We start from the raw sequence: 16,550 nt of genomic DNA on the forward strand, positions 1-16,550 counted from the left end.
ATATCTTACCAAATACTAAGATTTCAGACATTGTTTAATTGTTTTACGTCAGTAACTATAAGAGTAGACTGCTTACTTTTCCAGATGAATATTCAATGTTCTTACTAAATAAGGTGAAGCTGTATGCATGCAATCATGTGCAATAATAATTCTAAATTTCTTCTTAAAGGAGAAGTAAAATATACTCTTCCAAATACTTAGAGGCGGCGTGGGACACTGCAGTTGTCACAAGCTGACTCCATATACTGAGATAGGAGTGATCATGTAACCACTAATTGCTCAGTTCATAGTCCTCCTCCTGCAGAGAGTGGTGACTGCAGGTCAGTGATCCCCCCTTCCCTTTCTGTTCCTCCAGCGCTCATTTGAGGGACTGATGGGGGAGGGGCAGGCACAGCTGGTTCTGGCTTTAGAGAGGCAGAGCAAACTGTCAATCAGGTGGCTGGCTGGATCCAAACAATATGGGCGGGATCCTTTCTGCATCGCAGCTCTACGCTCTCAGTATATAGCAGGCAGTATCTTGCTATATGCTAACTTTAGGTCACAGGAGTATATTAGTAAATGTACTCCTGTGACCAAAAAGAGAAGCAAAGCCAAAGAAAAGGTTTGGCTTTACCTCTCTTTTAAAGTCTCTTCTACATGAATAGGTATTCAAACTGAATACAACTTTAGCTTATTCAATAAGCTCAGAGAATATTTTGTTTGCAAAGTGAACAGTCTTTGCTTTGCTTTACTAAATGAATCCAATAAACTTACATTGCCAGGAGCAGCCATTATATATACAACAAGGATTTTAAACATTTACACAAATTGAGGCTAAAATTGTGCTTTAAAGCAACCCTATCAATCGCACACAAAAATCAAAAAGTAAATGTCACTATATGACAAAGCAGTGACATAGGGCTTGAAGCTATGACAGGTAGCAAAGGACGCAGGTATCCATTCTTAGTTTAGTGCAGGATGAAAGGATGAAAGGTAGGAGAGAGGGTGAGCACCAGAGAGAAGAGCACAATACTACTTTTTTTGCAGGGACCGCATTTAGAGTTTCTTGGGGCAATTGACAGGGTCTTTTTAAGGCTTATATAAAACAAGCATGTTAGCACAGGTTTGAAGCACACAACTGCTGATGCTTTAAAGAATTCTGAAATCTCATTGAATTGCTACAAAAGTAATTCTGTAATTTAATGTTATAAAACATTTCCTTTCCATTTCGATCTGAAGCCGCTGTAATTTTCTAAAACTGTTAAAAAATTCAATATGGCAACCTGGAGGGGTTCTGTACACCACTGGTGTACAGAAAGCCACCAAAAATATAATTTCCTGCTTGTGTGATTGGCTCACAGATTTTCTCAGAAGTCTGCACTAAGATATAAGTAAACATTTTGGCTTCCCCTGCAATAGAAATTTCATTTTTGGTGAGAAACTACCTAGGCCTTAACTACTTCTAAAGGGATGCAGACACTGCAACTTTCCTCATTAGAACACTGAAAATGCACAAGATAGTTATTATGACGCCCATTCAGGAATCAGTTTGGAAAGGTGGAATGAACAGCTTTTTCTTCAGAACAGAGTAAGGTAGAATCTGCAACAAAGTATGTTAAAATCCTTGTAATGTACCAAAATCACCCAGAGGGGATTTTTCTTTCTCAGCAAAAGTGGGGTTACACTTTAAACCATGCGCCATGCACAAGTTAGAGGGCAGCTACATAAATGCTGAATGTTGTGAAATATGAGCTATATAAAAGGGAGGCAAACCTACAGTTAAAGTTCCACATTAGGAGGTGAATAAAAAGATGGTCCACAATACAATTTTTGCCGAATGTTACGTCACAAAACAATCCAAATCTGGTGAAGATGATGATAGTGAAGAGGGAAACATGGCTGTATGGAAGCATTACAGTTCACACAGTGCTTACCACCAGTTTTTTTAAGGATTTGTGTAGTGCCAGTATCTTCTATAGCAATGTACAAAGTGAGGACATCCAGGGACTGTAACAATACTAGTAACATGCACAAATGAATGTACACCTGATAATCTAACGGAGTGATTTATTCTAATTGAAACATTTCTCAAATGTGATATAGCAAGTGATGAGCAGTGAGGTCAACGTCCCATTTTAAGTGTGACGTACACTCTTTCTTAAACCGAGGGATAATAAAGGATCAAAAAGCTGCTAAAGATGCAGTGTTATTTATTAAAAGCAGAACAACTAGTGTTAAACATTTAATGAAAAGTGGAATAAAAATTCCATGTTGCTCACAGCCCTCACCCACACCTCTTCTCACTCAGGCAGACCTGTGCAGACTCACTCGCATAAAAAATTCTCAGGCATGAAAATAAATACATTCAGAGCTTATTACCGAGTTTCAAAGAGAACATTTAAGAGAAATGTCTGCCTCAAAATAACTGAGAAATGGCTATGAAAACGACATGAAATCTTCTTTCAGCTTCAATGTGAAACAATTTCCTGAATCATTATTAAAAAGACCCTTTCTTGACTTCTGGCTGAGGAAGAAAGGAGGTAGCTGCCAGGACATGTTACAGCCTTGCCCCAGCTATTGGACACATTGCAGACCATTAGATTATATCCAAATCACAAGTTTTTAAAGTACCCTGCCACAGAGAGGCTATGATTTATAGGACATATAAAAGCTTGAAAACTGCAACGTCTAATCACCTAACACCTCACCTATATATGTTGTATTGTGAATCATGTTCAGCAGACTAACATATAAATATAGAGTTTACATAGAAACAATGTGAATTGGATTTCTCCACTTTATCTCAGTCTATTCTCACTTTCACAGCAGTTCTTGAATTTCCTTCTTTTGGCACCTGGTACTGCAATATGATGATCTTTTCATTATATGTCTGCCAGATGTGGTAAGTGTAAGGAACCCTGATTAATGTGTAACATAAAGTAGGTCAATAAAAATGTTTCTTATTTTTTTCTACAAGTTTCAAAGAAAGAGGGGAGAATAGGTATTTAAAGGGAAACTATAGCATATTTTCAGTAGATAAACTTTAAGAATTATGCAAAAGTCATTTTGATGGTACTTACCCGCTTGCTGTTCCATATTTTGAGGACTGATTTTGATACAGAGATTTGTGGATTCTCTCTCTAGTGACTGTATCAAGCAGCCCAGTAAACAAGTTCCCTAAGTGACTGCTCATCGCTTCTAAGCAGGAAAAGGCATGCCATAAAACCCAATACCAGCCAAATCATATTTTAGTTTTGGAAAGATACTGCTGTCTGGGTCTCCATCCCACTGGGGCATTCTTACCACTGCCTTGTGATAGGTGGCCTTTTTGACCAATAGGCAGTAAAATTAACTATAACTTTAGCTGTTTACACTCACCAGCCACTTTATTAGGTACACCTGTTCAATTTCTTGGTAACACAAATTGCTAATCAGCCAATAACATGGCAGCAACCCAATACATTTAGGCATCTAGACGTGGTGACTTGCTGAAGTTCAAACAGAGCATCAGAATTGGGAAGAAAACTGCTGATTTACTGGGATTTTCATGCACAGCCATCTCTAGGGTTTACAGAGTATGGTCCGAAAAAGAGAAAATATCCAGTGGGCAGCAGTTTAAGGACGCAAATGCCTTGTTAATGTCAGAGGAGAATGAGCAGACTGGCTCGAGATGATAGAAAGGCAACAGTAACTGAAATACAACCAAGGTATGCAGAATACCATCTCTGAACGCACAACAAATTGAACCTTGAATCAGATGGGCTACAGCCACAGAAGACCACACCGGGTCAGCTAAGAACAGGAAACCGAGGCTACAATTGGTACAGGCTCACCAAAATTGGACAATAGAAGATTGTAAAAACGTTGCCTGGTCTGATGAGTCTCGATTTCAGCTGCGACATTCAGATGGTTGGGTCAGCATGCCTGAAGGTGGCTGACCTGAAAACAGCAGTGTGCAGTTTGGAATAAATGGCTCTATAATATTATGCTGTATCTGTGCTTTAAACCAATGGATCTGAATGTCAAGTTGGCCAAGGGGAACAATCCCAAAATGAGCAATAATCGCCTTATTTGTTACATTTATTATATAATGACCTACTGTGCTTTGTTGTGGTTCATTGGGAGGGCTGTATAATATTAGACCAGCCTTTCTAAATCCTTTTTCAGTCACGGCACCCTTTAAAAGTATACAAAACCCTGAGGCCTCCAAGTCTAAAATGTCATAGATTTTAAGGGGGGCCCCCAATGCAAAAAAAAACACACGCAATGTCTGTTTCCTCCTTCACATGGATGTGCCCCTTCAAATTAAGGTTCCCCCCTTCACATCAGAGTCACCCTTTGCATCAGTAGCCTCCTTCACATCAGGAGCCCCCCTTTTACATCAGATTTCCCATTTTACATCAAGAACCGCCTTCACCTCGGTCTTTATTCCCCCTTCACATCACAGTTCCACTACCACAACATTTTGAGGCACCTTGGTTGAGAAAGGCTGTATTGGAATATGTCAGTGTTGCAGTTCTGGATGTACAGTTGGGCCAGAGGTCATAAAGAAATTATGGCTTCACCCACTATCCCAAAATAAGAATGAATCCCCTTGTTGTCGACATGCGAAAAGACAACTCCACTGTGTTTAGCTATGATTACACAATTTTTTAATGTATGCTCAGCGTAAATTGCTCAGATTTGTGACAGGTCCGTTTAAAACATATTCATTAAAAAAAAAGAAAACTAAAGTAAAAATAAAAATCAAACCCTGTTTTAAACAGATAGGAATATTTCTGTTCCAGGGTGGAATAAACTAAAAACACAGAGCTACACAGCATACTCTAAGCTGCTCTTGTTTTACATTGTCAATTATACATACGTTTAGCATAAACATTCAGTGACAGAAACCTTCCTTGGTAGTTCTCTCCTGAGCAGCTGTGCCAGACACAAATAAATGCACATACCTACAGCATTGTTTACATTTCCACGCATCGTGCATAGAGGCCCCGTTCAAACATCCCGGCACTTCAAATGGAGGTTTACGATGAGATATCTTATATTACTTTCAAGCCTATACCTCTCAGACTTTTCCATTTTATTGCTTTGTCTATAACCAGTTCCTGTTTGGAATGTCAATTTACTCTTAAACTAGTTTTAATCAGCAACATGTTGAAAAGATTCCTCCTCACAGGAGGTGCCCAGCAGCCGGTGTGCTGTATCCTATACTGTAAACTGCCCAATATTATCAGGCTTACAGCCTACAGACATGATTTAAAGGGGAAGGACAAACGTGAAATTGAGATGATCATAACACTGCTAGAAAAAGTTTCCTGTCTATTCAATTCCCTACTGCAAAGTGGATCTTATCCATTTCACAACAATTTTCTTTGAATTTTATATTATAAGAATTTAGTTTTATTTTTATAATTATACATTTAAATCTAATAATTTCTGCTTTTATAAAAGCATATTAAGAATAAAATACAATATACAATGAAGATTAAAGAATTAAACTTGTTTCTAAACAATATTTTAAGCGTATCTCTCCTCAACAATAGACCTCCTGTGTGTGGAAACTGACCTGTGTTATACAGCTGAATACAAAAGCAAATGAAATGTTTTGAAAATTAAAAATATAAAACAATTATTGCTATATATTTTTTTCCATATGGGCGTATTAAAACATAAACATTTAATGAAGCCATAGTCTTTATGCTGGCCTGTGTACATTCACTACAATTATAAAGCATCTAAACAAGACTGGACATGGATAAATAGCTTCTTCTTTTTTTTTTTTACCACATACGTTATGCTCTGGGATGCTGTGTGTGGGAAAGTCAAGTAAAATTATAGAAAACAATTACTTAAGTAAAACAATTCTTCTGTTTCTAACATACTCTTAATTGGTGGTGCCTTCATCATTTTACCATTTTTTTTCTTTAACTAATGTTTTTCTACACTGTACATATACAAATTCAGTGAGTATGTTTACATATAACCACAATAACACAAATATAGACTCAACAGTGCATAGAAAATCAAATTGTGCATGTGTGATTGTTGTGCTTAACAATTGAATAGGTTATTTAATATTCCACTAATGGAAGGAATATGTTAGAATTAAGAGATGTACACAAAGTGTTGAATAAAAGTAAATATATATATAAAACGGAAGAATGTATACTTACCTTTCGGTAATCTTCCTTTCCTGGTGCATCTTCATGGCAGCACACAATGGGTTAATGCTCCGCCTCTTAACCCCTTAGGACAACTCAATTATAAGTTTTGATCCCTCACTGCCCACGGCATTCACGTAACAATCACGAGCCATGGAAGGATGGGAAAAATGTGTGCTGCCTTGAAGATGCACCAGGAAAGTAAGATTACCGAAAGGTAAGTATACAATCTTCTGTTTTCCTGGCGCATCATGGCAGCACACAACAAAAAATAACGATCAACAGGGTAAGATGCTCAATAGAAATGTATTAAGGTATACAGAAGCTCATATGCCAGTGCTGGAAGAGATTATGGCTTAGCTGAAGGCCAAGGTCGTTAGCTGAGATGGATCGACTAGGTAGTGGTTCACAAAGGTGTGACTGGAGGACCATGTAGCTGTCTTGCATACTGTCCCTGCAGAGACCCTGTAAAAAGCTGCCCAGGCTGAGGAAGGCTGCATATATACCTTGTTTAAAGGTATGGAAGACAGAGGCATCACAGCAGGGGAGACATGACCGAGGATAGAAAAAAGAATGCCGTGGGCAGTGGGGGAGATCAAAACTTATAATTGACTTGTCCTATGGGGTTAAGGGGCGGAGCATTAACCCGTTGTGTGCTGCCATGATGCGCCAGGAAATATATATATATATATTTATATATATATATATATTTAAAAGCATAAAGGTGTGTAGTGAACCATAGCACGCAATCAGATTTCATTTTATTTGTCCTTTGTATCCTCTCACTACAGCTATAATGGTTGTACAGTGCAGGAGATTATTTTTGCGCAACCAAAAATGATTTTGACTTCTGATTGACTGTAAAATAGTGCACATAGCTCTTTTAAACAAATGCCAACATATAAAAATGCTAGACATGTATCTACATCAAAGCTTCTAATAGATGAATGCACAGCTAGTACCTTGGAGGGCAGAGCTTCGTGTTGCAGGCTCTGGTCATTGCAGGTGGGCGCATTGAGCTGTCACAGAGAGAGTTGTTCACTATTCGCTTTGTTTGGATATGAAGGCATGCTGCTATAGCTTCTTGTATTCCTGGATTCAAGAAAAACAAGAATAGGAAAAAATAAAGCTGTTTGAGTGGAATATCCTAAGGTATACCTTAAAGTGCATCTCTTGGCAAAACCTTTCTTTTTAGTTTTGGATAGGGTGGGGGGAATGGTGACCATTGTTTTCCTCCATCTGGGAAATGTTCTCTAACTTCCTGTTGCATCTCTAGGACATGAAGTAAATGGAAATTACCCTAATGATACACAGACAGTAAAAAAATAACCTTCAGTTCCTAAATTTGACTTGGTACCAACTTCCTGTAATTCCATGTACAGTAGAACTCACAGCAGGACAGGGAAGGCCAGTACAAGGAGCCAATCAGGTGTGTTGCTTGCTCCTTACTTGTTCAATTTATAGCTGGGGCAGCTAGGTGACCAAGCTGTGTTACTTAAATGCAGCCAGGAAACGTAAGGTCTTCAACCTGGCTGTGCAGTTTAACAGGGTTGTCTAAGTCTTTGGGCTGAATAGACAGAAATACAAATGCTTTGTGAACTATTGAGATGATGTGAAATTTACAGGAAGGCATGATGTATGAAAAGGAAAAGCTACAACAGATATTTCCAACAAAATTAAAGCCCTCTATTTGAATGTGAAAAACACTGCACTCCATACAGTGTTATGACCTTGCACAGTCGTGGTGCTTGCAGCGCTGAACACAAATGGCACTGTGTAATTCAAAGTGTTGAATGTAAGATTACCAGCACTCACTCGCTATGTCGCCCTGATGAAGGGACTGTGCATGGCCCCGAAACCCTGGCTTTGGGTTTGAAGACGCATGTGATGCATGTTCAATAAAGAGGAAGGTAACATTCACATTTTGAATTCTGTGAGTGCTGGTGATCTTCTATTTAACACTTAGAATTCTGGTGCAAATGATATTGTGCAACATTGAATTCCCCTTAATGTATGCTATAGTTTCACTGCAATACCTATTTTACCAGCAGGGGCAACTGAGGCCAGTAACTGCATTATTCTGTCCTGAGATGACCTTCACAAAGCAATCTTCATTAGTTATGAATCGTAGCTAATTAAATAACTTTCTTAAGTTTCAATTGTATGGAAACATGAATCTGATACAGGAGAGTTAGGAGTATGTTTAGATTTACAATGAAAGTGTATTTATTATACCATTTTAATTTGATTTAAATAATTGTCTCCTGCCAGTTCCTAATAAGGAGCCATGTTTGCCTGTTTATGAATGTTCAGCTGTACAAATAACACAATAATGAAAAGGTGGTTTTAATTAAATATGAAAATATGTATTTTATTACAGAGTAACGTGCCAGCGTTGTTCCAGACTAACAATTTGTTTCACTGTGAAGGCCAAGTGGTCGGGGTATATATTGCCCACTTTCATTTTGCCAATCTCTGAAAATGCTTTGTTTTTAACTCATAATACCTATTCAGATATAATTGTTTACTGAGAGCTAACTTTTTATTTGTAAGAACCGTAGAGATGTAGATCTGTGCACTGTACCTCCTGAGCAGCTGCTAGAGCAAGGTGTGAAGCCAATGTATTCCCAGTCATACATCTCAGTGGAATCTTCACCTACTGGAGTAACTTCCGATGCCAGGGCAGATGTATCACCGTGGCACAATGGCATATAGCATGTTTTTTCCAAGGCTGGCTTTTCATCCTCACATTCCTCCTCTGGCAATTCTAACTCAGTCTGAGTGAAAGTCAACAGAATGCGGCACTTGATTTCCCTCACTTGCACGCCTCGACCACACGTGGCACTGCAGGGGGACCAGGCTTCTGGGATAAACCTGTGTGAACAATGTTTAGAACAGTTTAGAACACTCTACCATGCACAGTGTGTAATTTAGTACTGCAGCAAAATAAATTGTACCTGAAAAGTACTAATTGTAACTCTCCTGAAAAGTTCATATTTTTGTTGAAAAAGTGCATCATGTGGACATTCCACAAACAACTGCGTATAAATGTAAACAACTGAGTTCACAGTTAGAACATGTCAACAAGCACCAGCCACTTGGAAGCCATGACTGATGTATATGCTCATGTTCCATAACCTTGCATGTTCCAAGACAACTCCAGCATTTGTATATTAATTCAGTTGCATTGATGTGTATAGTGTTCGTTATAGTTATTGTCATGTATGCTGCCACTTATTGGCCATTACGTTTATTGCATCTCCTTTTCTGTGTATCCTCCCCTTTGAATGATGCAATACCCCTTTTTATCAGTGTAGCAGCCAACCATCTATACCCCACATGTGTTCCCGAGGCTACAGAAAGAATATTCATTTTGATCACCTTAAATATTTCCATTCAGCATCTTCCACATCCTATTGCCTACTGGTAACCTGCTGCTTGCAATAAAGATTATTATGGATGAAAGGTATTTGGTGAGTTCAGCTATCTGATGAAGATTGCCTGTGGCCTATATATAGGCAGGTATAGAGGCCTCTTAATTCAACAATTGGAGTCAGACTATAAAACTGGTAAATTGTAGGACCTTGTATACAGCAAATAAATTGTACCCCCTCACCCAATAACAATCTACACTAGCAGACTGACAACTGAGTATACCAACCGCACAACCAGATGATTTATATACCTCCCCTAGCCAACAAAGGAACATATAGACACCCTGCTGGCTTCTAAAAGTAGTCAGTTAGATAAGAAGTTGTACTGATCAACTGTATAATAACTGTATAATTAAGCTATGCATATCCGAATCATGCAAAATGCCAGTTCGCTACTTTTAGAGTGACAATTTAAAACAGAAATATTGGCATAGCTCATTGTTCAGTAAATGATCTTCTTGATCATCATAGCTTAGGAAGAGTGAGGGTCAAGGGCATAACTATAGCCATAATAGAAAATGTGAAATATGGGACCTGCAGCACAAAGCGGCCATTGTTGCCTTGTATAGCGAGTGACTTAAAGAGCATTAATGATTATTTAGGTAAAAAGTAGCACATTGTCTTGTAAAAATAAACCAACTACCAACTGATACACAATTTGCTGCACTCCCCTGCCATTCTATTGCTCTGCTGGAGCTCTTGGTAAAAAAAAGTTATTGCAGGTATGGAGTACGTGACCTCCTTCCAAGATGCAGTGCTCCAGCCTAAGTGGCCATTCACCAGGCTTAAATACTGTTTTGTGAGGTGGAAGAAATAGTTAACCCTGTGAAAACTCCCACACCATCAAACACAGAACTGGCAATGGTGTGCAACATTAAAACAGAGCAACAGAGTAGAGGGAGGGTGCAGGCAAGGTCGGTATCAGTGGGAGGGGGTTCTTTTTACAAGAGAGCATTGGCATTTGGCAAAAAAATTGGTGAAATAATACCTTTATTCAAAAAAATTTCTAAAATGTTTAAGAGAGTGATGCAGTCTGTATTTGTAGTGTAATCTCTGTGTAATATTGCTTTAAAATAAATAGGAATAGTGGGGCATGGCTTGGCATCCAATGTAGTCAGACATCTCCTGCCGCTTCTCAGTTTTTAATCAGCACAGAAGGCCTACCCTGCTTCCGCTAGGAGTCAGTGAGAGTCATGCTGTCCCTGAGCATGTCATCACCAATGGCCTTAATGTCACAGATTTAAAACACAGGGTTATTCACAAAGCTGCCGAATGCAGCCGAGTGAATAACCAAGCCGTAGTGAAGTGAGCCGAACAAGGTTCGGCTATTCACTATGGCTCAGTACGGCTGATTTCAGACGTACATCGGCTGCACTTCGGTTAACTTCCGAAGTGCAGAAGGACTTCAACTCAGCTGATCCGACATCTGGATCGGCTGAGCCGAAGCTCCAGCAGCTCACTCGCTGCCGTTCGCCCATATTCTCATAGGGGCCAAATGGAAGTGAGTAAATAGCCGAATGCTGCCGAACGGCATTCGGCTCGGCTGCTATTCTGCTCGGTGCCCCTGTGGTAACGAGCACAATAGCAAATCAATGAGAATAATAAAAAAAAAGGTTGAAAATATAATTTTAAAATGTAAATTAAGTGAAAAATTTAAAAATAATGACTTTTAAAAAGAAAAAAAAAACAATTGGGCAGAGCTAGCAATGACAGCTAGCTCTGCCCAACTGTTTCCTATTGGCAGGCACCCGCTACAGTCTTCTCTGACGTCATGGCCCAGTTGTTATTGTTTAATGACAGTTCAGCGTCCCCAGGTCATTTGGGGACGCTGATCTGTCATTACAACTGGGAGGAGCCATCCGTGACATCACGTCTGGCTCCGCCCAGCTGCCATTTGCCTTCAGCTCGGCCATTCGGCCCGCTTCGGCTGACACTTCGGCTCAGTCGGGCCGAAGCAAATGGGCCGCCTTCAGGTGCTGTATGGGCTAGTGAACAGCCCGTACAGCAGCCCTTTGGTTCGACTGAACCAAAGTGCTCCTGCAACCGAAGTTAGCCAAGGCTACAACTGGATCCTTCGGCAGCTCTGTGAATAGACCCCTAAATAAATGAAAACTCTTTTATTGGGACTTCAATTTTAGCAATGAAACCCTTAAAGGATCACAAAAGGGCATCTGTTATTATTTGAATCTTGTTTTTTGCACTGCTGTCATACGTTTCAGGGATTATATGTTTTTTTATTGACAATTTTTCTCTGCTGGTCAGAGCAGAAAGGTGAGAATGCACGGCCACCACCAAAATTAGGTATACATAGATGTATTTTCTTCGTTCAAGCTGCGGGCTGGGCTTAGGATATACAGATAATTGGGGTGACAGAATACACAAAGGGTGTTAGCAGGTGATTGGCTTAACCTGCCTGGTTTCAGTGCTAACAAAGAAAACCGTCTTATAACAAAGGTGCTGTCAAGAAAACATGAGAAAAAAAGGCTTTGTTAGGGTGTGTGTAAACCCTAAATATGAACTTTTCCTATTTTTGGTCTGCTATATATACCATTGAAAGTGTTTTGTTATATCTGTTTTATAAGTGCAAAAAACTACCTGTTGATTTCGCCAGAATTCTTGTGAGCTGATAGCTTCCTGTGTTCTTAGGCTCCGTTCACATTTAGAGGTTTTACGTGCGTATTCGTATGCGTCAAAACGCGCCAAACATAAAAATGTATACATTTAAATGTATAATGTTAACACTTGTGTGGCGTCCGCGTGGTACAAAAACACGCATCACGCAAAATAGTCTGAGAGCGATATTCTGGGCAGATTCCGCGCTTTGCGGCTATAGTCCACGCGTATGTTAAAATGTGCACATTTTCAAAACACAAACCCCATGGGTGAATGGAGCCTTAGCTTGCGCACAAGGAGTAGGAAGTGTTGACAACAGGTGCTTAGAAATTGTGTTGCCAATGCCAGAGAGGAAGGTAGGAGCACACTTTTGTTTCTAACACATCAGCAATTATTTTTCTGTACGTAAAGCATATTTACAGCGATAAAACATTAGGAAATGTACATGTGTTGCAGAGATGCTTTTTTAAAATTTTGCCTTGACATATTCTTTAACAGTGTCACACTTTCACCAAGATCAGACAAAGCTTAACTTATCAGCTCTGAGCTCGTGCAAGAGACAGGTAAGCCTCCATGGGGTTGGAAAAACTTGATATTTCTGCTCTCACAGGGAGATAATAAAACTGAATAACTGTAAACACAGCTGTCACTTAAAGATAACGCTGTAAATAACCAATTCTGAATGGTTCTGTTTAAGTTCTCACAAGCATGGGAGTCAAATGGTGACCCCAAGTGGACAATCCTCATGCCTAATAAGTCCTCCCCAGACACTGACGGCAAATGGGTGAATTGATTGAAATGGGTCAAAACATACAAGTGCTTACAAGTTTTTGTGGCCAGAATTAGTACCCAGAACATCCAGCAGGCATTGGCTCTGTGAAACTCATTACTGTCAATGACTTCCATTGTGGAATCACTGCTGAGGGAAGCAATGACAGCTGGCTGTATGTGCGAGATTTAAAACAAGAAGGTGAAGGTATACTGTGCTCCCAGTACTCATGTATAATGTGGCAACTGCCATTTTAGGGAGCCTGTTAAGACATGCTATGAGTTCTGATCATATAATTATGTCCTTGTCTATAGACATTCATCTGCAACCACGTCACATTTGACTTTAAAAGAAGCTCAGGCAAAAGGCCCAGTGGGCAGCAGGAACATTCCAGTATATGCAACCTTTTTGATCAACTGTGGATCTCAAATAACATGAATGCTTGAAGAATTCTCTATCATGCAGCACACAAAAATAATTGAAAAATAATAAATAACAATGTTGAAACCTATTCTGTAACGAAGAGGGCCCGGGGGGTAGTGTTTAAAATCATGATGGGTTTCAACTGTCATCACATTCCACAACTAAAAACAAAAAAGGTCAGGCTTACATTTTTCTTGGCTCTGCTTTTAAAACAAGTCATATTATATTCTGCCAGTAAAGAAAAAAAAGCTCTTTGAATGTTATACAGTAATATAAATGTAGGACACTAGCCGTGGTAGACCGCAAAGGCCAAGGTATTTATCTAGCACGAGGCTGGTTTGGCAATACTCAGGTCTGTGCTTTGGAATATAGCCTTACATATTCTATTCTGTTCAAAAGTCACAAAGAGACCATTGCTAGACAGATATATCATTGCTATGAAGTTACAGCATGGGCCTAAGCACGACAATGTTGTTTCATTAAACGACTGAGCTGCATAGTGTTCCAAAATTAAAGTCAGCTACATAGCAATTGCATTTTAATGCAAGGGAAAATTACAACTCATTAGGACAGAATTTGCTTCTACCTTTCAGATTAATTTGTATGTATATTTATGCCAAGAATGCAAAAAAAAACTTAATTATTCTTATGTTGTCTTCTGCCAAGGATGCATATTTTATTTAGCTTTAATGCTTTAAGAAAAAAAAAATACAATATTCTTATTGTATATAAAGCTGTAGAAAAAACATACATTCAAACTAATTAAAACTAATGTATTGACTTCCGGTTCCGGCGCCCAATGAGTTAGACGTGTGCAGCACTGCTCCGTCCCGCTATACTTCTCGAATCCTTCGAACGCCCGTCTATCTCATCGCACATTGCCTACCTCACCAGACCCGGGTCACCTGCTGATATGGACAAGTTTGTGTCTCGCCCGCTGCAGCCGCGACGAGCCATATTGCTGACATCGGGAGAAGAGCTGGACCCGTCCAAGATGGCGGACGGAGAGGACATGCTGGTCTCACTAATGTATTATTTCAAAGCTAAATGTCTTCAGCAGTCAAAATGTTTTAAAGCAGAAAACCAGCCAAAACTAACAATATAAAAAGCAGGAGCCCCATTAAAATTAGCCCATTAAAAGATAAAATAACAAAACCAGCTTTTGTTGCAATATTCAGCTTCCATCCACCAGATACCACTAGATGTCTACAGTCTGATGGCCAGCATCATTCCACCCACTTACTCTGAGCCCAGGTCATCCTGGACCCACCCCAAGCCTGTGACTGGACAGTGAAACGAGAATCGGCACAGTAATTAGCTAATTTGTCTGCCACCATGATTTTCGTCCTAATACCTTGCTTCTTGTCAGCATATAAACTGGCTCCAATATGTACATGTAAGGGCTACAAGAGACTAGCACCAGGTCAAATTCAGGTACTTGGGCATTTAAAAAAATGCATTTGTGTATTAATGATTATGGAGTCAAATTAATTGGTCTGTTATATTTGCCTAGAGTTCAAATAAAGGACTATTGTAAATAAAGGAATAACATAGGCATTGTAAAGAGTCAGCTCACCCCCAAACTGATAGTCTAGTTGTTATTAGAAAGTGAAAGGGTAGACTGAAGTTGGGAAATCTGGCAAGATGATCCTGTTGATTAGAATCCATGAACACATAGGAAGTCTCTCATTTAGCCTAACATTTTTGTTGGGCTCACACCTTTTAGAAGTACTCTGGTATTATCTAGTTCAGCCTGAATGCCACTTATGGCACATTGATTTTTGCATTTGTGCAATGGGACTGTTTATTCAACAATAACTTTGTCATGAAGTCACATGCGTGTTTCTTGTACAGTACATATACGGTATGTATATGGTCATGTTCAGCTCTTATAGAAGGATCTGCCTAGTGTACATCAATGTGAATGGTCCATATTGGACTAAATAGAGTAAGAAGGGATCAGGCAGTGTTTCAGTGAGGCATGAAGGTATATATAACACTTGAGTAGTTAAGCTAACACATTGTACATTGTTATTTTCTAAGGAAGCAAAGTGTGTACAGAATGTCTTAATCCTGCTGAGATTACTGGGATAAACAGAAATTCTACTTACGTTGGCTGATCTGATGCTGTTCTAGTCTCCTCTAGTTCCTGTGCTTGTTTCAGCCAAGGATGTTTAGCTTCCACAGGGAACTTTTCTAGCAGACAAACAACACAAATCTTCATTGTACACCAATAAAGGTCCTTTATAAAATGTGTTAAATTAAATAACTTATATATCACAGCAATCTATCCTGTTACCTCTGGGTTTGTAACATGGTACAGGTACAATGCATTCCTCCTTTATATGTGGCTTCAGCTGGGGATTGCAGCCCCCTGTGTGTTGCCCACGATGGTCATTACATAATACCACTCTATAGCGCAAGCCTCGTCCGCACGTCACCGTACACTGAATAAAAATGAAAACAGAGCATAGCTTGGACTAAAAATTTGACTATTACATATGCATTAAACTACACTTTAGAATTACATGACAAAATGAAATTATATTGTATATATAATTGTATTACAAACAAAAATTATATTTATCAATAATAAACACTTGTTTTCAAACTACACTTCCTAGGTTTACCTGTGAAAGTTCAGGGATTTGTTCTATTTTCTAATTTTGGAAAACAGTTACAGGTTTTAAAAGAGGAAGAAAAGGGATTTGCATAGTACAAATTGACCTCATGTTACTTTATATGTGCTGAATATGTTAGGACAAGGCTTAAAAGGTAAATGATGGAAGATGCTCCCATTATCAGGCACATCAGAAGACATTCCATGCCACAATTAAGGTATGGTATGGAAATTATTCTGCGAAGTGAAGAAGAGTGAGGAGAAGAGAATATTCACGCCATTTATTTGGATCCTCAACTCCCTTAGTAAAAAGGCCTCTTTGTCAAAGCTCAATGCACAGATATGGTCCATTGTTTTCACCATCAGGAAACTTGCACTGAGAGAAATCAAGCCACCATCACTGGAGTGCATGAATGTACAAAGGAAGTGACTGCAAAGAGGCTTCCGGAACTTAGCTGCACTGAGGTGCAACAGAGGATGAATAATATGTGAAATCAGTATGTTCTAAAATATCCAAGCACTGGCCTGGCAGGAAAGGGGAGGGGGGGGGG

The 16,550-nt window shown here is 39.3% G+C and overlaps 1 protein-coding gene across 1 annotated transcript in view; it reads right to left on the reverse strand.

Annotated features, from left to right (window-relative positions):
• Positions 1-16,550, reverse strand: part of ADAMTSL3 (ADAMTS like 3) — a 272,367-nt gene that overhangs the window by 53,939 nt on the left and 201,878 nt on the right. The window contains exons 13-16 of the mRNA XM_018576681.1: positions 15,679-15,826; positions 15,491-15,575; positions 8,725-9,014; positions 7,103-7,232 (exon numbers count right to left, since the gene is read on the reverse strand). Coding sequence (XP_018432183.1) covers positions 7,103-7,232; positions 8,725-9,014; positions 15,491-15,575; positions 15,679-15,826 — 653 coding nt within the window. The remainder of the gene's footprint in view (positions 1-7,102; positions 7,233-8,724; positions 9,015-15,490; positions 15,576-15,678; positions 15,827-16,550) is intronic.

This window comes from Nanorana parkeri, unplaced genomic scaffold, assembly GCF_000935625.1.
Source record: "Nanorana parkeri isolate BGI_ZX_2015 unplaced genomic scaffold, ASM93562v1 scaffold74, whole genome shotgun sequence".
Classification (NCBI taxonomy): domain Eukaryota; kingdom Metazoa; phylum Chordata; class Amphibia; order Anura; family Dicroglossidae; genus Nanorana; species Nanorana parkeri.